Consider the following 25,552-nt stretch of genomic DNA (forward strand, 5'->3'; position numbering starts at 1 on the left):
TAGCCAACAAACACATTGCTAAAGCGATCTAAGGTGTTCGTGCCACTGTGCAAGTTACATGTTCAAACCTCGACTTACCTGTGCACCATGTAGTTGCACTTGGAGGTTATAGTGGCAATTGTCGGGGATCGACCCCGTGTCACATGAGTACGGGAATCAACACGTTACTGATTCCGCTAGTAAAAGAAATGAAAAAATGTTGACAAACACAACTTATATGTCTACGTACACCTACATCTATTAATCATCATTTATCTTAATTATGAGAGTTATACTTATAATAATGATATATGCAACTTATAGCTCTTTATATTTCAATACTTATACCTTTGTCATAACTAACCATTGTAATGAGAAAAATCATAAAATACAATAACTAACAATATTCATATTTTTTGTTGTTGGCTTGACTCACATAAATTTAAATTTTAAATCTCATGATTTACATAATACTTTATAACACTACAATCACTAATTAACTAACTCACAATACTCATACTAATAAATTTATCACCCAATACTCATACTAATAAATTTATCACATCTGTACTCACAATACTCATACTAATAAATTTATCACCCAATACTCATACTAATAAATTTATCACATCTGTACAGTAATTTTTCCCTGTAAAAACTAAAACTTATATAAAATATAATTCATGTAATTGAAAACTCAATGACTCGATGAATTGAGAGAAATTTTTTTGAATGATAGTTTTGCTCTTTGAGATTGAAGGCCGAGCTAGACCCACACTGCCGCTGAATTACGACCAGGTATATGCCATACCATGCTACTTTTTCCTCGCATCAAATCGAGTTCGAGAGTAAACAGAAATGGAAAGGGGAGAAAATTTTGAATTGCACATTCCAACAAATTCTAACTACAAAGTGTTGCGGGCTTGCTTAATCATGATGCGATCCACTAGAATCCAACAGTTTGCTGTTACTCTACACATAAATTTACACATTTAAATTTTTTTGAAGTTTTGAATGTTAATAGTATAAATCACAAAATAGCCCTAATTTGGCACAGACTCGAACCTGGCAATCCCATATTCAATTTGCGGAGAGAAATGGAGCACACAAACAATGGCGCGGAAATTGCAGTCGAGGAGGGAGATGACAGACATACTTCGTATTATTGCGAGGATTTTAATTGGGAAGATCTCAGAGATGAAATGGAAACGAAAGAACATCAACGTGATGGATTTATTAACTTCGGTAATGAGGCGACAGAGTGCTGCAGCAACAAGGAGGCATGGCAGAGCTTTCATCAACGCCATTTGAGAGGAACTTTCTTCAAGGTAAACCCTTTTACCATATTCTTTCCATCTTTTATGGCCTCGTTCATGGTGGTCAGGACTTCTGCCCAGTTTCAGATATGGTAATCATCTCTATTGGCTACATTAGTATGGCTTCATCTTTTCAGTGGATTTGAACCCGGCTCTGAGCATGGAAGTATCTTTATTTAACCTGTTGGCCTGACAATCATAATCACAACGTGTGTTTGATCATGGGGTGATTTAAGATTACCTCTGTTTGCCCCATTAATAGGAGAGCGTGTTTTGCGAGGGATTTGAACCCGGGCCTGATCACTGAAAGTGTTTTCATTTAACCGGTAGACTACAACCCACTTGACAAACACAACTCCAATGCGTGCTTGATCATGCAGGAACGGAAGTATTTGCTGAAGGAATTTCCCGAGCTGTTGCAAGCGGATGGCAGTAATAAGATCCTGGAGGTTGGCTGTGGCAATGGCAGTTCTGTGCTTCCGGTTTTACGGTTGGTTTTTACTTGTCTGTATCCCATTCTTCCAATATTTGAAAATAATGCAGAATAGCTGTTCCAAGAATGTATGCACACATTCTCCGACAACTTACTCAGGGTTCAGATTTTAACCGGAAGGGCGCCATTCCGTCATTATTGCATACTTTTAGTTTGCAGCCCTTTGCCATGCCGCTATACTTTTGAATGTAGGAAAGAAGATGTCGTTTTACGGCCATTTTGATTAGATTTTCCAATACTCTGAAATGAGACAATTTTTTTTACTAGTAAACGGCCCTTTGTTAAGACGTTGTCTGCCAAGATACGCCGCATCTGTAGGCTGTCAACGTCATCGGGATTTCCACCGGGTCTTGAATGGGGTAATTAATTCTGTTGGCCATATCTACATGGCGACATATCTTACGGGGAGGTTTTGAACCTGGGTTTTGATTCAAAGTTTTAACCTTTATTGGTAGAAACGAGGAAAGCTAAATGGATTCAACACGGAAACAGGGAAATATTGTATTAAAAACTGCTTTGGCCAGGTAATAGCAATTTCACAAAGAGACTGTTCCAGAGGTTCTAAGAGAAAATAAGCAGCTCTCACATGGCACAAGAGAGTTTGCTACATACTATAATTAATACATCCCATATTATCTTGCTGGTAGCTTGCTTTACAAAGACACCCAAAAGTTTATTAACTTTAAAAAACATAAGAACTAACAAAACACATGTTGGCTGTTAACCTCTTCCTGACCAATATCGGATGGGGTTGAGTTCAGCTGCTCGATGTCCATGGGTTGCTTTAGTTGATGCACTGTCTCCTCTTCCTTAAAGTGCAGAATTGATAGAATACTCTAGGGCCTATAGTTTGAAGCTGGAGAGAGAGTCCTTGCGTAGGTTGAGTGCTAAGTTCCTTAACATGCTGCATTCTGCTTCCAGGATGTCTATTCTCTCTCTTTGCTGAACTAATACATTCGTAATGGTTGCATTTTGAAAAACACAATGGTGTTTGTTCTCATGCACTTTGAATGTCACTGAGAATAGAGAGCTTCTTTTTGTCTGTATGTATTTCTCATTTCTTCTCAAGGTTCTTCTAAATTCCAGTACGTCTCTGTTTTCCACCATTGTTATTCCCAAGTCACAATTCCCTGCAAACTGAACAAGGTTGAGAAAATCGAGACTAGAGAAAATGTCTCTACCCAACAGAATTTACAAAGAAGTTACAGGTACCCTGCACTTTCTTTGGTTATTGAAGCCTGTGCTAAGTCCCTTAACCAAAAAATCCCCACATATTGCCCAGCAAATGGAATTCCAGAAGATAAACAACCTGGGAAATATAATGCCGGAAACAAGCGTACCAAAGGCTAGAAAGCTCCTGAGATAGATCCAAAATGATGAAATTGAGACCAGGATGTGGAGTCCAAACTACAGAATTCAGACCAAGAACCTTGACCAATTTGCTTTCATACCTTACACAAGATGCTCCCATCGAAGACACAGTTCTCCTTGCTTGATTTTGTTTCCACTAAATACACCTGTCTTTCAGCTGCCATTTGGGAAGCAGCACTCAAGTTCTTCCCCCCACTTCACTCGTTGCACTTCCATCTCCCCTAAAGTTGGATCTTGCCCCATGAACAAATGGTACGACAATGAATGCAAGACTCTACATTGAGAACTTCGATATGCTTTAGCCTTTCACCCACTCTTAACCCTTCTACTCTGACCTCAAAGCTTCTTATCATCGTCTCCTTCGTCACAAGAAACGACTCTTTGTCTCTCATAGAAGACGGGAACTTTATGTTCTCCTTGCCCACTCCCCTAAACAATTCTGGCGTACCATCCTTCCCCGACGCTCCCATCTTCCACCTGACGTCAACCCTACATCCACGTTCTCTCACACTTCCAACCTTTATGATATTCCCGGGCAAGCCCAAATTCATGTTACCTCCGCACCCTCTTCCTGTTACCTATTCTCAAATAGAGATATTAGAGAGGCCATTTGGGTGATGAACAACAACAAAGCAAGCGATGAGGAAGGCTACCAAGCATAGTTCTTTAAGCACGATTTCCGTGCTTTGGTTAGCTACTTGGCTAATCTCTTCAACCATGTAGTTCGTGAAGGTTTTCCACCGACATGGTCACACCACATCATCCATTCGATCCACAAATCAGGTTCCAGCTCAAATCCCAATAACTACAGAACGATCATGGTGGGTCACACGTTCTTGAAGTTGTATGCTACTGTTCTACATAGGAAGCTCTCTAGTGACCTTGAGCAGAGACAACTCAGAGCTAGGGAACAGGCAGGTTTTCAACCGGCTCATCAGACCATTGACCACATCTTCACCCTTTGCGCCGTGATTTGAGGAGGCACGACATTGTTCTTCGAAAGTCTATTGTTGTTTTGTAGATTTTCGGAAAGCTTTTGACTCGATTTCGAGGGAGGCCTTGCTCCAGAGACTCAGAGATATTGGCATCTTTGCAACCCTATTGACCACTATTATGCGCCTATATGAGTCTATTCTTGGTCGTCTTCACGCAGCCCATGGGATGTCTGATTTCATCCGAAGCACTATTGGAGTTAAACAGGGTTGTCCACTATCCCCTACCCTGTTTGGGATCTATATTGATGAGTTGGAAGCATTTCTACACGAGCATATATAGGACACTGATGGCTGCCTTCTTCACCAGGTTCTTATATCTATTCTACTCTTTGCTGACGACGTAGTCCTCCTCTTGTCATCCCCAAAAGGATTACAGAGGAAGCTGGATTCCTTAGCTCTGTTTTGTGATCATCGACAATTGACGGTCAGCCTGGGTAAAACCAAGGTTATGATCTTCAATGGGGTGAAGAAAACCTCAAACCTTCACTTTCTCTTCAGAGGGGAGGAGATTGAGATCACTAGCACGTATACTTACTTGGGGGTGCAATTCTCAGGTCCTCGCTTTAGTTTGCGACCAACTCTTCAGCCTCGGATCAACAAAGGATATGGATCCTTAGCCTTCTCGAGAGAGTGCTTTCAACATCACTTCCAGGACATCTCGTCCAAGATGAGCCTCATGGACACCTTGATCCATCTCGCTGTTTTATTTGGCTTAGAGATATGGGGATCGTCTTTACTTGAGTCAGATTGGGCTTCAGCTGAGAGAGTCTAGATTCTTCTTCTCCGCCGCATCATTAGGTGCAAACTGACAGTACCGCAGCACATCATCCTTGCAAAGTTTGGAGCTCAGCCCTTTCGGCTTGAGATGGTCTTCAGATTAGTTTCATTTGTGCATCATGTCCAGGGCTTTGCAGACTCGATGAAGAGTAGGGACCGATATCCTTACTTGGCATATTGCTCTTATGAGACTATTGCCCGTTCTGCTCCCTCAGGCCAAGCTAGGTGTTGGTTTATAGGAGTTTCAAATCTCTTAGAGTCAGTGGGAATTCAGTTGGATCGTCTCCTTCCTTTCCGATATTCCTTAGATGCTAAACAAGACACTAAACAAGATCACCTTTTACGTACTAGATAGGAGCTAAACAAGATCATTAGGGAGGACATCTACAGGCAGTTCGTCAAGGTCCCCTGGGTCAATCCTTCGAGAGGGTTGTGCCTAAAGATGGCCTTCTATGCCGAGCATTTCTTGGAGTTGAGAGACGGGCTCATTGTTTGACCCCAGTATATGTTTCACCACTGGATGCATGCTCTTCACATTCCTCTAGGCCAGTTAAGAGTAGGTTCTCATAGACTTCGGGTAGAGACGGACCACCGGGTGGATAGACTAGACAAACTCTGCCAAGTATGTCATTTACAGGAAGTGGAGATCGAGGTGCACTTCATTCTTGGATGCCCTGTCTACTACGAGATCAGAGGAAGGTTTCATTGCTTGTTCAGAGATTCTCGGACCCTCGCCGACTTTTTCAGGTATCCCGATCAGAGATGTTTGGCCCTATATATGTAGGAGGCTCTCAGGTTCCGAGCGCATATTCTTCAGCCTCCCAGACCAGACCCCACACAGAGGATCATGACATTTTTCAGGGTACTACCTTCAGACAGGGGCACTAAGAGATCGATTGATACCAGTACGTATCCAGACTCCAGATCAGTGAGGATCCGTGGGACCTCACCCTGCCACACGAGATCTCAGCAGTAGATCCGTTCCTGGGAGATGAACTAGGTCCTCCAGCGTTCAACAGCGTGAGAACCCCCCCAGGAAATGATTTAGTGGACAGTCTGCACTTGTCATTGACTCTTCATTGGGCCAACAGACTTTGTTGAGTTTCTTCAATGTTCTTCATTCAATCTCGGATGTTAGGAGAGATGGGTTTGATCCTCAAACCTATTAGCTCCTGGATCTTCTTTGCTAGGGCCAGATGTTGATTTACTTCATGCATTGTATCTTTTATAGGAGACCGTTTGGTTCTCCCGCTTTGTATATACATCATTGTACTCAATAGTCCCTTTGACCTACTTTGTGGTCATTAGTTGGACATAAATATAATTATCTTATCTTATCTTATTTATCTCAAATCTGGAGTAATAAAATCAAAATTCTAGATAGGTGACCCAAAGAGTGAGAAAGATCTTTTCTAGAGGTCTGAGGTTTCCCTAACATCCAAAGCGCAGATGCAATAGACTCAAAATCCTGTTTATGCCATTATCCCACAATGCTAGTGGATAACCTTGAGACCGCATTCAAGAGGCTGAGTGCAGATGAGAGCTCGCAAGTTGGAGTGATGAGAAATTGTCCTTGTGATTTTCATCATGTTGTGAGGTGTTTCATATGCTCGGTCAGGATTCATTTGAGATTTAATACATGTTCGATGTGTCCTTTCCATTTCTTAAAAGACTTTGAGGGATATAACATAATGATATCCTCCCATTTTTCTCTAGTTCCCCTAGGCCTATAAGAGTGGCTTTCTTTTCCCATTGATTGGCTTCCGAGTTGAGGAAATGCGTAACATGGTAAAATGAAATTTCGAGATGGATGCTTACCTCTTTTTTTGGCTCAAGCAATGATCACTGCAAGCTTGCCATCCAAAGGAGTTGTTTTCCCTAGCATTGCTTTAATAACCACATTGTAATAGCCAATGACTATCAACTTTCAAGGATCTGACATTATTTTGTTAACCTAAGAGAAGACTTCGTGGAAGTGCATAAACTTCTACTTGATTATTTGTAGCTTGTCTTAATCCCTAGGTGTAAGTTATTTCTGTTTTTCCTTTGGGATTGTAGAGAATGACCTTGCACTTGACATTCCTCGTAAATTCTTAGATTTCATGAGAAGAATTGTTTTAGGATTTAAAAAAAAATATATGCAAAAGGATTAATTTTTTTAACTATCAACTGTTATACATTTTTGAAAATTCAATCATAGTTCATATGTTAATCATATTGTTAAGAGTCAAGACATTAGCTAAGATACGAACACACTAGGTTTAGGTCTACATGTCCTGTTGCTTCAGGTTGGAAATGCATACATTTGTAGCATGTTATTTTAGTTTGGACACGTGTCCAACACATGTCAAGCATGTTGGCTTAGTGTATCCCAACGTGTCTAACATGTTGGATGTGAAAAGCAAGACTGGCATGTCCCGTTTTTTCCCTACCACCTGCACGAAATCACTCGCATTGTCTATAGGTTAAAGAAAAAAGTGAGATTTGAAGTGATTCTTGGAGATTTGAAGGGATCCCAAGTATTTCTTTTCTCCAATAGCAGTGTTTTTCTTTATCCATTCTTTAAAAATCATGGCTTAATCATCAATGTCTACTGCTAAAGGTCAAAGGAAAGGGAAGAATGTTAATGTTGTTGTAGTAACTATTTGTATCAACATTTTGTAAATGTTTTAAAAATTTGCATCTTTATGTCTATATTTTATTTTTGTAACTATATAATTACACACACACAAATACATGTGTCCCTTGTGTCTTGTTTCGTGGGGTTTGTGTGTTGTGTGTTGAACACTCAATTCCCTGTGTCGACATGTCCTTGTGCCTTAGGACATTAGAAATAGGGGAAGTTCTTTACATTAGAAAATGAGAGAAAATTCAAATGGGAATACACTAAGAATATGCCAAATAAAATAATTTTAGCCCTAATTTTTTTAACTTGAGCTCCAATGGCAGTGAATGCATAGTCTGTAGGGTATTTAGATACTTAGGAACTTGTTAAGTTCAACTTGGTCTAATGTGTCTATTAGGTAATAATATGTTTAGTATGCATTAGTTGCATTGTAATCTGGCAGTCACGATATGTTCTAAACATAGAGTGACGAGATGACTCATATTCTTCTTGATACTAACAATTATTGATCTATGGCTTAATGCCTGATTGGTTCATGATTTCTATTTAATGAGCACGGAGGGTCATGATTGATGATCGATTGTATGGCTTAATGCCTGATTGGTTCATGATTTCTATTTAATGAGCACGGAGGGTCATGATTGATGATCGATTGTGAGCACTGAGAACTATCTTATGTATATTTTTTTTCTTTTGCATTAATAAGATTGCCTCAAGTGGCCATGTTGGTTGGGGCCGTGGACTATTTCCCTCTTAGAAATTTTTAATCACATAAAAATACTAGTGTTATGATCGTTGATCTAGTTGTATGGGTGGTGTTGACCACTACGTGTCAACTACCCATAGCAGTATACCCCCTTTTTCGCAAAAGGGATAGCGCCTAATCGATGTGTTCCTGCCATCCAGCTATCATCATCAACCTGAGGATCATCTTATATTGTAAACCCTTTTTGCATGTGTAAACTGTAAATAATCTAGCAGATCTGTGTCGTAATTCCCTAGGTAAACCTAATTTTCTGGTGACGATCTACATTCCGGAAGGTTTTTTGTCTCACCGACCCACGGTCGACAGAGTTTTCCTTTAGCCTTACCCCAAAGCCGGAATGGATTTTGTCACTAAAATGTTAGGGGAGTCTTAGTGTGCTAGATCGAGTCTATGTAAAAATAATTTGGGAATAATCCTAACTATTTGGTTAGGTTATTTTATTACAAATTGCTTGATCTGTTAGATTATATTTGCGTCGTAGAATTGGGTAGTTTGTAAGGGTCTTGTTCAAATGGGTTTTCCCCCTTGAGATGTAAAAATGTAAAATTCATGATGTAAAATGTCTTGAGGGTTAGAAAAATAATTTATTCCCTCATAGGTCCTAGATCTTAGGTAAATTTAAATTTTCCAGAGGTAAAATTCGTGGATCCTTTAAAAAATTAAATCTTAACTAGTCCAGGGACTAAGGTTAATTGATTATTTTGCTAAATTTTATGTCTTAGGTCCCTGGGGTTAAGTCAAACTCAAAGTTTTGAGGAAATAAATGCAAAATTTTAATTTTTGAATATATTAAAATGCATTTAATTGAAAAATTTGAAATTTCCTCAATATTTAAAATTTCGACGGATGAGATTAAAAGAAATTTTAATCCTCATCAACAGTCGAGATCGTTTTGACAAGGATCACTCGAACTAGCCATTGAGAAATTTATCTTTAAATAGGGGGTCATTTTGTCAGTCAGAATCATTCGATCTTTTGATCGTGTACTAAGCGAAAAGCTCTCTCTTGTAATCTTTTTTATGAGCAATAAAGAAAGACTTTGGGGTTAACTTCTGCTGGTGTTAGTTTTCATGGAAATGCTGTAAGATGTATTATTTTCATGCATATATTTCTTTTGGCCATTGATATAAGCTTTCTGAAGAGCGATCTGAGTACAGGTTTCTTGCTTAGTCGCTGGGGTTTGAATGGTAATTTAAGTTTTGAATATGATAGCAGGTATCTCTATTAGATCTGAATTTTATTATTGTTCTTTCGCTCTATGATTGACGGCTGAATTGAGTTTTGCAGGAAAATCTTTGATTATCAGATCATCGGGCGTTTGGGGAAGTTCTCGGCTGAACCAACCAACTCCCGATCCGTGTTTTCTGAAGATCCCAGTTTGAATTTGATCCCGGGCACCATAAGATATTTTTATGGGTGATGCATGAAGTGTTTCAAGCTTAGTACCTCCTCTAAAATTCATTTTTTTTTTTTAATTTTTCTGTGCTAAATCGTTAGATCTGGCTATTGAGAGCCACAGATCATCAGATCTAGGAGCGGAGTCGGACTCACACTCCTTAGATCTGACATTTTTGTACATAGATCTGTAATTAATTTTGGTTTTTTGACTTTGGTTTCAGGGTTTTTTTGGTCACTATGTATATCGTTTGGGTGTTTTCTGTTGTATTTCAGTTGCAGATCTGAAACTAAAGCTGTGCCGAGTCCAGATCTAGGCCCCGGAGGGTAAGATCTGGATTTCTGGAGGTCCATCAACATCATTTTTACGGGGAATTAATCCAGTTATTCAGATTTGGAATTTTAGTGAGGGTTTCAAGGTCAAATCTGAAGCAGATGGATTCTGGAAAGTTTTTAAGCGTTTCATTATTAATCCAGAAAAATTCAACATTTTTAGTGAGATTCCTGGGTTTTGGGCTAGCTATAATCTTTTGTAGATTTATTTGCTGCATGTTTTAGGGTTTGTTGTGCAGATTCATTTTTTTTTAATTATTATTCCGTCCGCAGCAAACACTACCCCTCGCTGTACCTGCGTTTTCTTCCATCTACGCTGCCATACATCGTGCTGCCCATCTCATCCTCTCCCTCACTGCTTAACCTGGCTCCACTCCACGCTATCCATTGATTTGCCATCGAACCTTTCTTCCTCCGTGCAGCAAACCCTCGTATCTGTTGAAAATGCAACAAGATGATGGAGCTTAATGGGAAGAAGTCGCCTTCACTAAGTGGGCCCGCAGGCTATTTTTGGCGCAAAGTCTATTTTTAGACATATGGATCATGGTCTATGAGTTGCAAGATGCTATTTGTGGATGATTGGTCATGTTGGTAAAAATAGATGGACTTCTATTTTTAGACATATGGGTGGAGTTTATTTTTAGACTGCCAGGCTAAAAATAGAACAGTCGAATATTATTAGCTTTTAATAATATTTGGACTATAAACATTATCTTATCCTCTTGGAGCACTTCAGTTTGAGCTACAGATGTGGCACATGCAGCTGTCAGAAGGAAATATGCTTTTCTTGTGAGTCAGTTGAGCTATTGCATGGTGGACTTCAGTGAGAACTCAAGTGGTTGAGTTTTGGTGGAGTTGATTGAGGAGTTGTATTCAGTTTGACTTGGTTAAACTAGTTGTATTTAGTCTAACTGCAGAATACACTAGTGAGGAGTGATGTGAATTAATTGTTAATTAATTCACTAATTATTAACTCATAAAGCAACTAAATAATACATCAGTTAACTCAGTGCATGGACAGTTCAGTGGAGACAGGTGTTAGAGGTTGAGATTGCTGTCAGTTGTGACTATAGTTGTGCATGAGATTTGCACAATCAATGGATTGAGTAATGCCAATGAGGATTGCGTGGTTCAGAGTTTGCTTCAGCCATTCATCTATTCTTATGCAGGATTGCGCAGTGGAGGCAGGCAAGCAGCGGAGGAGATTTGAACCTGTGATTGATTCAGATCTAAGCTAGTTTTGTGTGTAACAGGTGGAGATAGTACTGAGTACTTGTGAGGAGTATTGTACTATGTATTGTTACATGTTCTCAATCATTATAATATACAGATAGTGTGGGGTTTTCAGCTGTATGCTTTCCCCGGGTTACATACTGTGTTAATGTGTGCATGCGATTGATGTTTCATTGTTTTTAATTCCGCAAAATTGATGATCAATGTAGAGGAGGTTATGTATTATGCATGTATTCCACAATAGTGTATAATCGGGATAATATGTGTGAATAAGTGTCATATTATTCAAAATTTCTACATGGTATCAGAGCAGAGTTGATCATCAAATCTATTATTCAGAAAGTGATTACATTTTATTTCTTTAGGCATAGTCTGTAATCGGGCCAGGTAGCCTCTGGATTCATCCTTCTTTTGGAAGGTGAGATATCCGGTAAAAGCCCATATAGTCAATCTCTGTACGAGAAATACTTTGTTCTCATGAATTTTAGATCAGAAGCGGTTGAGTTTTGAGTTGGTGGAATTCGAATTTGCAGTAGTGTTTTCTTGGTCTCAAAATTGAAATGTCTTTCAACGGATTGCGATTGGAGTATGCTCTTGAAGGCAGCTCGAATTATATTGCATGGAAAGACAGGATGGAGGTGGTGTTAGATGACAATGCGCTGAAGGATTTCATAGAGGCTGAGGTCCCAAAGCCTACTGATGCTGCTCATGCTGAGGTTTGGCAAAAGAAGACAACAAAGTGTCGAAGGATTCTGTTGGAGGGCGTGAAGGATCACATTGTATCCAGCCTGCATGGAAAGGCTTCTCCATACTTGATGTGGAAAGTGTTGATAGATTTATTTCAAAGCAAGAGCGACCAGAGGAAGTTGGCGCTCAAGGATAAACTCAGAAACATTAAGTGTGAGAATGGAGACAGTATGCCCAGGTATCTCACGAAGTTCACCCAGTGCCGGGATGAGTTGGGAAGTGTGGGGGTGACTGTCAATGATGAGGACTTGGTGAGCTTGGCTCTCCTTGGTCTTCCGAAGAGTTGGTATTCCTATCAGGACTTTGTCAATGGTCAGGGGAAATTGTCAGGATGGGAGAGACTTTGGTCAGATCTTGTGCAGGAGGAGATCAGGCGGAATATCAGGGACGGATCTTCATCAAAGGCATCTGATGAAGAAAATTGCGCTTTGGCTGCCAAAGCAAAGAAGGGGAAGGAGAAGGGTTCTCTTTCCGAATCCAGTTCTTCCAATGATGGGAAGAAGGTTGACAAATCGAAAGTGCGATGCTTTCGTTGTCATGAGGTGGGCCATTATGCTGCAAATTGTCTACGGAGGAAATCCAAGAAGGGATCAGGAGAAGGATTTGAAGGTGAGGCACTTGCTTCACAGTTTGAGGTGGATTTCACACTTTTCGCATGCATGGTTTCATCCATGGTGGGAAGTGGTTGGTTTCTTGACAGTGGAGCTTCTTTCCACATGATCGGTGACAAGAGTTTGTTCAGTACTTTGGAGGAGAAAGATCTCTAGATACTCATAGCGATGGGTAATGATGAGAAGTATAGTGTCTCAGGTGTAGGCACGGTTATTTTTCAAAGGGAGCATGGAGCTCGCCTTACCTTGACTGATGTCAAGTATGTACCAGGACTGAAGAGAAACTTGGTGTCGATCGCGATACTGGAAGACAAAGGCTATGATGTAGTCTTCAGTAAGGGAAAGGTTTTCCTTAGACACATCATCACTAGACAGGTGAAACAGATTGGTTCACGGGTCAAGAACCTGTATGCTCTTGAGGTTCAAAATGCATGCAAATCCTTGAGCAGCGAGGCAACTGATGGAGACTTGGTGGTTGAGAGGGAGCGTATATTATCTCTTAACATGCAGAGCCAGAAGAAGTCTCAGACGATTGTGGAGGAGCCACGATTGGTGCAACAACAAGGGAAGCTGAGAGGAGATCGAGTAGAGACATCTACTCATGTAGAGACCTCCAGTAGGGGGAAACTTCGAGCCAGGTGGGCTGAGGGATCACATGCAGGCATACCTCCAGGAAGGAGGTGGGGTGATGTGGATTGATTGTCCCAAGGAGGAGGGGTAGGATCCTTGAGGTACCCAACCTCTTGGATGAGACCTTGCTACGGGAGCCCCGATGTGGAGTAGCAGGAACTGACTGATTGGGTAGAGACAGATGCGGATGGAGCGGCAGAGAGAGCGACAGTGTAGGGAATCCCAGGACAGTGCATAGCTAGCAGGCTGCAGCAATGCGAGAGGCACAAGTGTTTTGCACAGTGCTAGGTGGCACAAAGAGGTGTGCAATGGTGCGAGATGCATGGAGATGTTGCAGTAGCGCAGATGTCAGAGAGGGAGCACTTGTTAGCAGCAGGTAGAGCTTCAGCATTAGAGTATGTTCCTAGCCCAACAGAGTGGTCAGTTGGGAGTGTTTTTGTTCCAAGTGTTGTTGGAGCAAGTGGACCAGGCAAATGTGTTGCATGCAGAACATTCTAGAGTTGCAGGATAGGGGTCGCTGATAATCCATATCTTGTTGAGAGGGAGTGTTGAAAATGCAACAAGATGATGGAGCTTAGTGGAAAGAAGTCGCCTTCACTAAGTGGGCCCGCAGGCTATTTTTGGCGCAAAGTCTATTTTTAGACATATGGATCATGGTCTATGAGTTGCAGGATGCTATTTGTGGATGATTGGTCATGTTGGTAAAAATAGATGGACTTCTATTTTTAGACATATGGGCGTAGTCTATTTTTAAACTGCCAGGCTAAAAATAGAACAATCGAATATTATTAGCTCTTAATAATATTTGGACTATAAACATTATCTTATCCTCTTGGAGCACTTCAGTTTGAGCTACAGATGTGGCACATGCAGCTGTCAGAAGGAAATACGCTTTTCTTGTGAGTCAGTTGAGCTATTGCATGGTGGACTTCAGTTAGAACTCAAGTGGTTGAGTTTTGGTGGAGTTGATTGAGGAGTTGTGTTCAGTTTGACTTGGTTAAACTAGTTGTATTTAGTCTAACTGCAGAATACACTAGTGATGAGTGATGTGAATTAATTGTTAATTAATTCACTAATTATTAACTCATAAAGCAACTAAAGAATACATCAGTTAACTCAGTGCATGGACAGTTCAGTGGAGACAGGTGTTAGAGGTTGAGATTGCTGTCAGTTGTGACTATAATTGTGCATGAGATTTGCACAACCAATGGATTGAGTAATGCCAATGAGGATTGCGTGGTTCAGCCAAGGGAAATACAAGTTTGCTTCAACCATTCATCTATTCTTATGCAGGATTGCGCAGTGGAGGCAGGCAAGCAGCGGAGGAGATTTGAACCTGTGATTGATTCAGATCTGAGCTAGTTTTGTGTGTAACAGGTGGAGATAGTACTGAGTACTTGTGAGGAGTATTGTACTATGTATTGTTACATGTTCTCAATCATTATAATATACAGATAGTGTGGGTTTTTCAGCTGTATGCTTTCTCCGGGTTACATACTGTGTTAATATGTGCATGCGATTGATGTTTCATTGTTTTTAATTCTGCAAAATTGATGATCAACGTAGAGGAGGTTATGTATTATGCATGTATTCTGCAATAGTGTATAATCGGGATAATCTCTGTGAATAAGTGTCATATTATTCAAAATTTCTACAGAATCTGCAGCTCTCTCATCGTATTCTCCATCTCCACGCTGCCTGCCCCTCACATGCAGCTCAGTTCCCTCCATCGATCCGTAGCTTCGTTTGACTTCATCCATCGATCTGTGTCCCCATTTGCTGCTACCCGTAGCTGCTACTCTCTCCTCTTCCGCAGCCACGATTATCTTCTCATCAAACCCTCACGCGTCCATCATTTCTGTTGTCCAACTTGCAATTTCTTTTCTTCCTTTTTGCCATTGCCATCCTTGCTTCCAACCTGCAAAAATCTCCTACGTTGCTCATCGAAACCTTAATCTAGAGCTTGATCCTCTCTTCTCCATCGTGCATCCTCTTCTGCCTGCGCGTAGTTTCCAACACGCTGCCCTTTCTGCGTATCTCCTTCCTCACTACGCTGCTTCGTCCTCCTCATCCAATCGCTGCTCCTTTCCGCCATCCGCACCCATTCCTCCTACGTCCTCTGCTCCTCACTACACAGAACAAAAAACATTCGATTTCTTTTATGTATATGGGTTAATAAGTTTGGAGCCTCACGATTTCATTTTTTATTTTTATTTTGGTCTCTATGCATTCATCGAGTTAGGGTTTAGGGTTAGCATCCTTATTTTTTCCTTTGATTTCATTTAAATTCGATTTAAGTTAGATAGGTTTAACATTTTTCATTGTTTAGTTTAACTTGGGTTTTTATTCCCCCGCTAATTTCGAGATTCGAATTTTATTTTTATTTTGATTTTTCCTTTTTTTTTTTTAATTTACTTTTGTTTTCATTTTTTTTTTTATCATTATTAAAATTTAAAAAAACATCTAAAATATTTTAAAATCCAAAAAAATAAAAAAAGTTCTAAAAATCTAAAATATCTAAAAAATATTTAAAATCCTAAACATTTAAAAAATCATAAATTTTTTTTGTTACTAAGGATTTTAAAATAAAATATAAAGGGTTGTGCTTTAACGTTTAGAAAATTTCAATGGGGCCTATGGCCCATGAAATTTTTTATTTTAGGCCCTTTTCATTTTTCCATCGCATAAAAAAGATTTTAAATTTTTCAGTTACCATTAAACATTATTGCCTAAGGAATAATTAAAATTAAAATTTAAAGTTCCTTAATGTTATTAAATGCATTTTTCATGATTTTTCTATGGTCAGGGCACGATAAGTCATATTCGCTGTTCTAGATCTTGTCATTAACACTAATCATCTTAAATCTGGAATTCTCTTACATGCTACAACGTTGGGCATTTATATGGATTATTGTCACTTTTCGTCACATATTGGAAATCGTTCTAGATAACTCGTTTTATTAATTCAAATATCAAAGGCACTGGTCTATAATTGGTTTTATCTTGTGGTTGTGTCTTGTTTACGTTGACGTTTAATCTATTTATCTAAAATTAATCGGGATTCATTCATCGAGTTGTTCGTCATTAAAATCTCCTAGAGTCTGTTCTTCACAGGCTATCCTCATCCATTTACCTAGGGACTACCCCCTTGACTTGTTTAGGAGAGAGTCTAAACGGAGTGAGTAAGGATCAAGAGTGATAGCCCTTACTTTGAGCATTGTCGTGCTGCTAGACATTCTGTGCGACAACATTTTTTGGCGCCGTTGCCGGGGATATTTGATTCTCGACGTTTCAACGACATTCCCTCATCATCTCATCTTTTCCGCCATTCATTAGCCTATCAAGCGGCGCAACATTTCCCGATGTCATTTAATCTTTTCATCGCCTTATCTTTTCTCATCTCATTTATCGTTTCATCTGCACTTTCAGCACTTGGACATCTCGATTCGTTTCTTGTTTGGGTGGCGACTCCATTTCTTCTCATTTATTATTTCTCAAACAAGAAGCCTTCACTTATATCCAGTTGTTGTTTCCCTTTGGATCCTAGAGCTAGATTCATGTTCAAGTGGCGACTCCACTTCTTTCATTTCTACAAGAATTTCTACTAGAAGCCCCCTTCTTGTGGATCTCTCGATTTTCTTGAGCAGAGGTCTCTCTCTATCATCCATTTGGTCCCTCATTATTCATCATGGATTATTCGTTTACCCCGTGTCATTTTACTGATGTTCTCCATGATATTCCAGAAGTTGCCATTCATAAATTGTCTTTGTTCTCGGGTGGTGATTTAGTCGCTGTTAGAAAGCATCTATGTAGGTTTTCTCGTATAATGCTCATATATTGTAGTTCTCCCCAGTATGATCATGAAGACGTCAAAATGCATCTATTTGCCTTCTCTTTAGAAGGTGATGATTTGAATTGGTTTAATAATTGTCCTAAAGATTCTTTCGCTTCTTTACAAGACATCGTCAATGCTTTAAAAGATAGATATGGTTATCAAGATAGCTCGCCTTGTGCCCCTAAAATTATGCAACAGAATGAAAGTGATCTTGTGAAGGGTCCAGCTGTCAATGAAAGATTTCAAGACAATTCTCCATATCAGAATGTGCCATCCACCTGTACCGTTGCAGATCAAATCCATGACAGTGGAAAAACAAAAACAAGTTATCAAATCAATGTCGACAATGAAAGGGAAAATGAGAAGCAAATTATAGAAGAACTAATGCGGCTGGTAAAGAATATGGAGCTTAATCAAGAAAAATTTGTAACTGATTACGTCAAGGATATGAGAACTTTATACACCCACCTGGCCAAGCGAGATAAGGAGATGGAAACCATGAAAGCTAATCATGACAGGGAAATTAATTCTATGCAAAACAAGTTATTAACTATGGATGAAGACCATCATGACATTTGATTATAATCATTAGTTGGCCACCATGCAGGCGAATCATAAGAAAGAGATAAACTATATGCAAAATTGTTTCATAGGCATGAAATCAAAGAATGACAAAGTAATGAAAGATATGGAAGCTAGTCAGATATGTCTTCAAAATAAGTTATTAAGCATAGAGGAAGACCATGCCAGGGAAATCAATGCTATGAAGGTTGAACACTCTAGCCAGATGGATGCCATAACAATACAGGTACAAAAACTTCAACATCAGTCAGAGGATGAGATAAACAAGGAGACGTCAACAGATCAGAAGCCTCCTTATCTACTGCAACAAGCTCCATCTTATTATGAGGAGGTCATTTGTTCCATTGAAAAGTGGTTATTTGAAGGTGACCCAGATAAAATTGAAAACGATAAATATCAGATGCAAAATGAAGAAAGATGTGTCACGCATATTTTACATACTTCATTTGAGAGTTTTGAAATAGCATGTTCCATGTCATCAGTGATATAGCCTGCCACAAAGAAAAGACGCAAGAGAAAGATAATGAGAAAGCGATTTGATGCATCAGATGGTCATAAGTAGCGTGATTTTCGGATAGGAAAAAGTCCTACTTTATGCAGGATTGGACATGGCACATCTGAGAAACAGCCGACAGATTTGCCTGAAAGTAGGCAAATGCTCAATATGCACTATATTGAACACTTCTGATGCCAGGGGGCATCTTTGTATTGCATTTCTAACCTTATGCCCTGTTATTTCAGTATTTCATTTTGTAGTTAGATTTGGTTTTTCATGTTGTTAGACTAGTTAATAAATGAATAGCTTATATCTTTCCTGTGCTTAACGTTATATGATGATTTTTGGATGGACGCTACTTATGTTTTGTTGTGTGTTGCTTGGATGCAGATTCTGGATTCTCACATTCCTCCAGTGCAGCAACGTGTTCCCAAGTAGAGCCAGATGTTGACCACTATGTGTCAACTACCCATAGCAGTACACCCCCTTTTTCGCAAAAGGGATAGCACCTAATTGATGTGTTCCTGCCATCCAACTATCATCATCAGCATGAGGATTATCTTATATTGTAAACCCTTTCTGCATGTGTAAACTGTAAATAATCTTAGTAGATCTGTGTCGTAATTGCCTAGGCAAACCTAATTTTTTGGTGACGATCTACATTCCGGAAGGTTTTTTGTCTCATCGACCCGTGGTCGGCAGAGTTTTCCTTCAACCTTACCCCAAAGCCGGAATGGATTTTGTCACTAGAATGTTAGGGGAGTCCTAGTGTGCTAGATTGAGTCTATGTAAAAGTAATTTGGGAATAATCCTAACTATTTGGTTAGGTTATTTTATTACAAATTGTTTGATCTGCTAGATTATATATGCGTCGTAGAACTGGGTAGTCTGTGAGGGTCTTGTTCAAATGGGTTTTCCCCCTTGAGATGTAAAAATGTAAAATTCATGATGTAAAATGTCTTGAGGGTTAGAAAAATAATTTATCCCCTCATAGGTCTTAGGTCCTAGGTAAATTTAAATTTTCCAGAGGTAAAATTCGTGGATCCTTTAAAAAATTAAATTTAACTGGTCCAGGGACTAAGGTTACTTGATTATTTTGTTAAATTTTATGTCTTAGGTCCTTGGGGTTAAGTCAAAGTTAAAGTTTTGAAGAAATAAATGCAAAATTTTAATTTTTGAATATATTAAAATGCATTTAATTGAAAATTTCGAAATTTCCTCAATATTTAAAATTTCGACGGATGAGATTAAAAGAAATTTTATTCTTCATCAACGGTCGAGATCGCTTTGACAAGGATCACTTGAACTAACCATTGGGAAATTTATCTTTAAATAGGGGGTCATTTTGTTAGTCAGAATCATCCGATCTTTTGATCATGTACTAAGCGAAAAGCTCTCTCTTGTAATATTTTTTATGAGCAATAAAGAAAGACTTTGGGGTTAACTTCTGCTCATGGAAATGTTGTAAGATGTATTATTTTCATGCATATATTTCTTTTTGGCCATTGATATAGCTTTCTAATGAGCGATCTGAGTACAGGTATCTTGCTCAGTCGCTGGGCTTTGAATGGAATTTAAGTTTTGAATATAATAGCAGGTATCTCTATTAGATCTGAATTTTATTATCGTTCTCTCGCTCTATGATTGACGACTGAATTGAGTTTTGCAGGAAAATCCTTGATTATCAGATCATCAGGCGTTTGGGGAAGTTCTCGGCTGAACTAGCCAACTTCCAATCCGTGTTTTCCGAAGAGCCCAGTTTATATTTGATCCCAGGCATATCATAAGATATTTTTATGGGTGATGCATGAAGGGTTTCAAGCTTAGTACCTCTTCTAAAATTCATTTTTTTTTAAATTTTCTGTGCTAGATCGTTAGATCTGGTTGTTGAGAGCCACAGATCATCAGATCTGGGAGCGGAGTCGGACTCACACTCCCTAGATCTGATAGATCTGACATTTTTGTACATAGATTTGTAATTAATTTTGGTTTTCTGACTTTGGTTTCAGCCTTCAGGGTTTTTTGTGCAAGGATCTGAATTTCGACGAGCAGAGAGCCATGCGAGTGTCACTTGAGAGGGAGCTCAAGTTGCATGGCGATGAGGAACTTTTATTTCCAAAGGAGGAGGAGCCTCCTGATGATGTGGATCAGCCACATGCAGAGGATCCAGTAGTGGAGACCACCACTGCTGGAGAGTCTTCCAGAGACGGGTGAAAATGCTCGCGGGAAGCTGACAGATTGATGCAGGATGCGAGAGAGAATGTGGGGCAACCATCCTCTCAGTGCAAACAGAGGAGATCTCCTGAGAGATACACTGTGTACATGGCCCTTGTTGGGGAGTGTGTAGCGTCCGAACCTCCTTCTTTTCAGTAGGCAGTGCAACAACCAGTCTGGGTTGATGCAATGGTAGAAGAGTATGATTCTATGCGGAACAGTGTGTGGGATGTTGTCCCTAGACCTGCGGATAAATCAGTGGTTAGTTCCCGATGGCTTTACAAGGTAAAGCAGACAGCTGATGGCAGTGTTGAGAAACACAAGGCAAGGTTTATTGCCCGAGGGTTTTCACATGTTGAGGGGATCGACTACGATGAGACCTTTTGCTCTCGTAGCAAGGTACTCATCTATCAGATCGATGCTAGCTCTTTCAGCTCAGATGGGTTGGAAGATCCATCAGATGGATGTGAAGACGACGTTCCTCAATGGGAAGATTGAGGAAGAGGTATGCATTGAGCCGCCCGAAGGATTTGAGACCTTCGTTTGCGAGTTGCATGTTTGCCGACTCAAGCGAGCACTGTATGGGCTGGAGCAAGCACCCCGTGCTTGATATACCAGGATCGACAGCTATTTCACCGGGTTGGGCTTCACCAAGAGTGAAGCAGATGTGAGCCTATACCACATCGTGGTAGATGGTAAGCCATTGATTATTGTACTTTATGTTGATGATCTGATTTTGACTGGTGATGAGCAGTTGATACAGTGTTGCAAGGAGGACCTTGCAAGAGAGTTCGAGATGAAGGACATGGGCCTCATGCACTACTTTTTAGGCATGGAAGTGTGGCAGAAAGATGGGGAAGTATGTGTCTCAAGGCAAGTATGCCAATGAGATACTCAGGCGCTTTCACATGGAGAAGTGCAAGCCCATGCAGACTCCTCTAGCTGGGAACTGGAGGAAGGAGGATGCTACTTCAGGTGAAGTAGTAGTTGCTACTGTTTATCGGCAGCTGGTGGGTTCACTCATGTATCTGGGAAACACACGACCCGACTTATGCTTTGCGGTGAACCAGCTGGGTCAAGCTATGGTTAGCTTACCAAGCTGTTTTGGAAGGCAGCGAAGCATGTGCTGAGATATCTTAGAGGCACTACACAGTACGAATTATGGTACAAACGGACAAAGGGATTGGGCAGGTAGTCCATCAGACCGGAAGCACTTCTGGAGGAATCTTCACCTTGGTTCAGCTGCAGTTTCTTGGTAGAGCTAGAAACAAAGATCAGTGGCACTTAGCTCATCAGAGGCTGAATACATGGCTGCGAGTCAGGCAACATGTGAGGCCATTTGGATGCGGAAGATTCTAGTGGGATTGTTTGGTCAGATGATGGATCCTACGGTGATATACTGTGATAATCAAAGTTGCATAAAACTCTCTGAGAATCCAGTGTTTCATGACAGGTCCAAGCATATAGATATCCATTACGATCAGCTACGGGACTGTGTGGTCAAGAGGATCATGATGTTGCAGTATGTTTCGACCGAGGAGCAGGATGCAGATATTTTGACAAAGGCATTGTCAAAATGCAAGTTCGAGTTCCACAGAGACAGGATCGAGGTTGCTGATAATCCCTTTTTTGTTGAGAGGGAGTGTTGGAAAGTGTGCAACAAGAAATGCTAAAAATAGCACTGCTATAAATAGTCGGGCTATAAATAGCAGTTCAACGATTGGTGATCTTAGCAACAATAGGTGAAAAGTGAAAGTGCTAAAAATAGCTTTTCTAAAAATAGCATTTCGGGATCCCTTCTTATTTTAGTCAGTCCCTGGACTAAACATAGGAAGTAAAATTCGAATTTGATATCAACAACAGTTTGGAAATTAATCAATTAATTCATCTTGAGTTAATTAGTTAAGGAAATTCAATCTTGAAGCCTGTGTGAGGACATGCAACAGTTTCTCCATTAATTGAGGAATTTAACCTTTAGTTAAAGAGATAAGGATGAGTTGTAATATTGAGTTGTAATTAGTTGACTTAGTTTAACTTAGTCAAGTCCAGTTAGATTAATTTAACAGTTTGTTAAATTAATGAGACTTCAGTTAGTTAACTCTTGCATGCATGTAACTACTGTAATTCCGATAACTGAAGATTCACTCATGGATAACTCATGCATGTTAGTTCAGTCAGAGACCCAGTTGAGATCAAATGGAGGGACAATGTACTAGCAGTTGCTAGGATATTCCTTGGTGAGTATTCCTTGCATGCAGAAGGAATATTATTCCTTATGGATTGCGCAATTGGACTTGAGGTTACAGTGAGTGTGATGTGGCCAATTCACACGTGATATCATTGGACCCCAATCAAAACTGCGCAAGGAAATAGGAGGCTTGGAGGGCTTGAGGAAGATATATTCTATGTCTATTGAGTCTGTGAGCAGTATTGTTTGAGTGTAGAGAGATCAGGATAGCTTGAGAGCTAATTCTTTTTGTAACTTGAACAAGATTTCCACTTGTATGATAATACAGAGTTGGGGTTTTAGGCTGGTGCTTTCCCCATTGATATACCTTTTGTGTTATTGTTGATTAGTTCTCATTCTCAATTATATTTGTTCATGCTTGATGTTACTCATGTCCGATTATGCTTCCGCTAAATTGTTTGTAGAAGTAGATCAAGTGTTTTGTTTTAGTACATTGCATTACTAGGTGATCTACAGTGAGAATTCCTACATGGCATCAAAGCAAAGGTGATCAAGGCAGAACAATATACGAGCAGGAGAAGTAAGAAGTTTGGTTTCTGAATATTGAATTGAGTTCTTATCACATCTATTTCACCAATGGCGTTCATTGGTTTAAGACTCGAATATGCCCTTGATGGCAGTTCGAATTATATAGCCTGGAAGGATCGCATGGAGGCATTTTTGGAAGATAATGGTCTCAAGGACTTCATTGATCAAGAAGCCCAAAAGCCCAACTGATGCTACTCAATTGGCGGAAGGGAAAAAGTGTGTGGCTAGAGCAAGGAGAATCTTTCTGGAGGGAGTTCGAGATCACATTGTCTCGAGCCTCCATGGGAAGGAGACTCCGTTTTCAATGTGGAAAACATTGAAAGATCTTTATCAGAATAACAGCGATCAGAGGAAGCTGGCGCTGAAGGAAAAACTTCGAAAGATCAAGTGCGAAAAGGGCGACACAATCTCTACGTTCCTGAACAAGCTCACCACCTGCAGGGATGAGCTTGCAAGTGTAGGGGTCGTGACTGCTGATGACGACATGGTGAGTCTAGCACTCCTCGGTCTTCCTAAGAGCTGGCATAGCTACCAAGACTCGGTTAATGGAAGAGAGAAACTGCCAGATTGGGAATGACTTTGGTCGGATCTGATGCAGGAGGAGATAAGGCGGAGCACTAGGGATGGATCTTCATCAAAACAAGATGATGAAGAAAATCTAGCTTTAGCGAGTAAATCTAAGAAAGGGAAAGGGAAGGTGTCCCAATCCAAATCTTCTCATGGTGGGAAGAAGGTTGACAAGTCGAAGGTGCGATACTTTCACTGTCATGAAGTGGGCCATTATGCTATGCATTGCCCACAGAAGAAATCCAAGAAGGGTTCCTCAAAGGGATCTGATGGTGATGCACTAGCTTCACAATTTGAGTTGGATTTCTCACTTATCGCATGCATGGTTTCATCCATGGTGGGATGTGTTTGGTACTTGGACAGTGGAGCTTCTTTCCACATGTCGGGTGACAAGAATCTTTTCAGTGCATTGGAGGAGAAGGATCTCCAGATGTGGATCGAGATGGGCGATGATGGAAAATACTTTGTCTCCAGTGAAGGTACAATTGTGTTTCAGAGGGAGCATGGTGCTCCTCTCACCCTATCTGCTGTGAAATATGTACCAAGATTGAAAAAGAATCTTGTGTCTGCTGCTATGCTAGAAGATAAAGGCTATGATGTAGTCTTTAGTAAAGGAAAAGTGTTCCTAAGACATATCGGCACCGGACAGACCAAGCGAATAGGGGTTCAAGTAAAGAATCTCTACAAGCTGAAGGTAGATCACTGTGCTGCATTGAGTTCCAAAGCAGAGGTGGTGCAAAGCCAAGATGTTGGCGAGCTGCGGCATAGGAGATTGGGCCACTTGCATCACGGGGCATTGAAGATCATGCAACAAATTTCTACTGGCTTACCCAAGGGAAAATTGGAGCAAACAGACACATGCAAAGGATGCACCCTGGGTAAGTATGCGGAAGCTTCCTTTCAGGATCGGGATAGTAGAGCTGGAGAAATCTTGGAGCGAGTTCACTCAGATGTATGTGGACCATTCTCTACAGTGTCCACCGCTAAACAAAGGTACTATGTTATTTTCATTGATGATTTTTCTTGTAGATGCTAAATCTACTTTATGCAAAAGAAGGATCAAACCTTCTTGAGGTTTTGTGAGTTTAAAGCCTCGGCAGAGAAAGAATCTGGGAAGAAAGTAAAAGCCTTGCGTAGTGACAATGGTTGAGAGTATATTTCCCAACAGTTTAAAGACTTTTGTGCTGCAGAAGGAATTAAACGGGAATTAACGACACCTCATAACCCACAACAAAATGGGGTGGCTGAAAGGAAGAACAGATCTATTGTGGGAGCAGCTCAAGCGATGTTGCATGACCAAGGCCTACCACTTCATCTGTGGGTTGAGGCATGCAATACAACTGTCTATCTTCAGAACAGAAGTCCGCATCGTATTTTGGGAATGAAGACACCTATGGAGGTTTTTTCGAGGAAGCGACCAGATGTGAGTCACTTCCGTATCTTTGGATCACTAGTTTTCTGTCATGTGATCAAAGATGCTCGGAAGAAGCTAGACCCAACAACTGAGTTGGGGATACTTGTGGGGTACAGAAATACACCTCACAACTATCGTGTGTTTCTGCCTGCCAGTCAGAGGGCCGTAGTGCGCAGGGATCTGAAGTTCGACGAGCAGAGAGCCATGCGAGTGTCACTTGGGAAGCGCTCAAGTTGCATGGCGATGAGGAACTTTTAGTTCCAAAGGAGGAGGAGCCTCCTGATGATGTGGATTAGCCACATGCAGAGGATCCAGTAGTGGAGACCACCACTGCTGGAGAGTCTTCCAGAGACGGGCGGAAATGCTCGCGAGAAGTTGACAGATTGATGCAGGATG

At 40.4% G+C, this 25,552-nt stretch overlaps 1 protein-coding gene across 1 annotated transcript in view; it reads left to right on the plus strand.

The window, feature by feature from the left end:
* Positions 1–652: 652 nt before the first annotated feature.
* The window catches only part of LOC149148961 (Methyltransferase family protein), a 101,997-nt gene continuing 77,097 nt past the window's right edge, over positions 653–25,552 (plus strand). The window contains exons 1-3 of the mRNA XM_089440363.1: positions 653–777; positions 1,037–1,307; positions 1,676–1,785. Coding sequence (XP_089296489.1) covers positions 1,077–1,307; positions 1,676–1,785 — 341 coding nt within the window. The 5' untranslated portion in view covers positions 653–777; positions 1,037–1,076. The remainder of the gene's footprint in view (positions 778–1,036; positions 1,308–1,675; positions 1,786–25,552) is intronic.

Source organism: Pinus tabuliformis, chromosome 9, assembly GCF_031772625.1.
Source record: "Pinus tabuliformis cultivar Carrire ecotype Pingquan chromosome 9, CPIR1, whole genome shotgun sequence".
Classification (NCBI taxonomy): Eukaryota; Viridiplantae; Streptophyta; class Pinopsida; order Pinales; family Pinaceae; genus Pinus; species Pinus tabuliformis.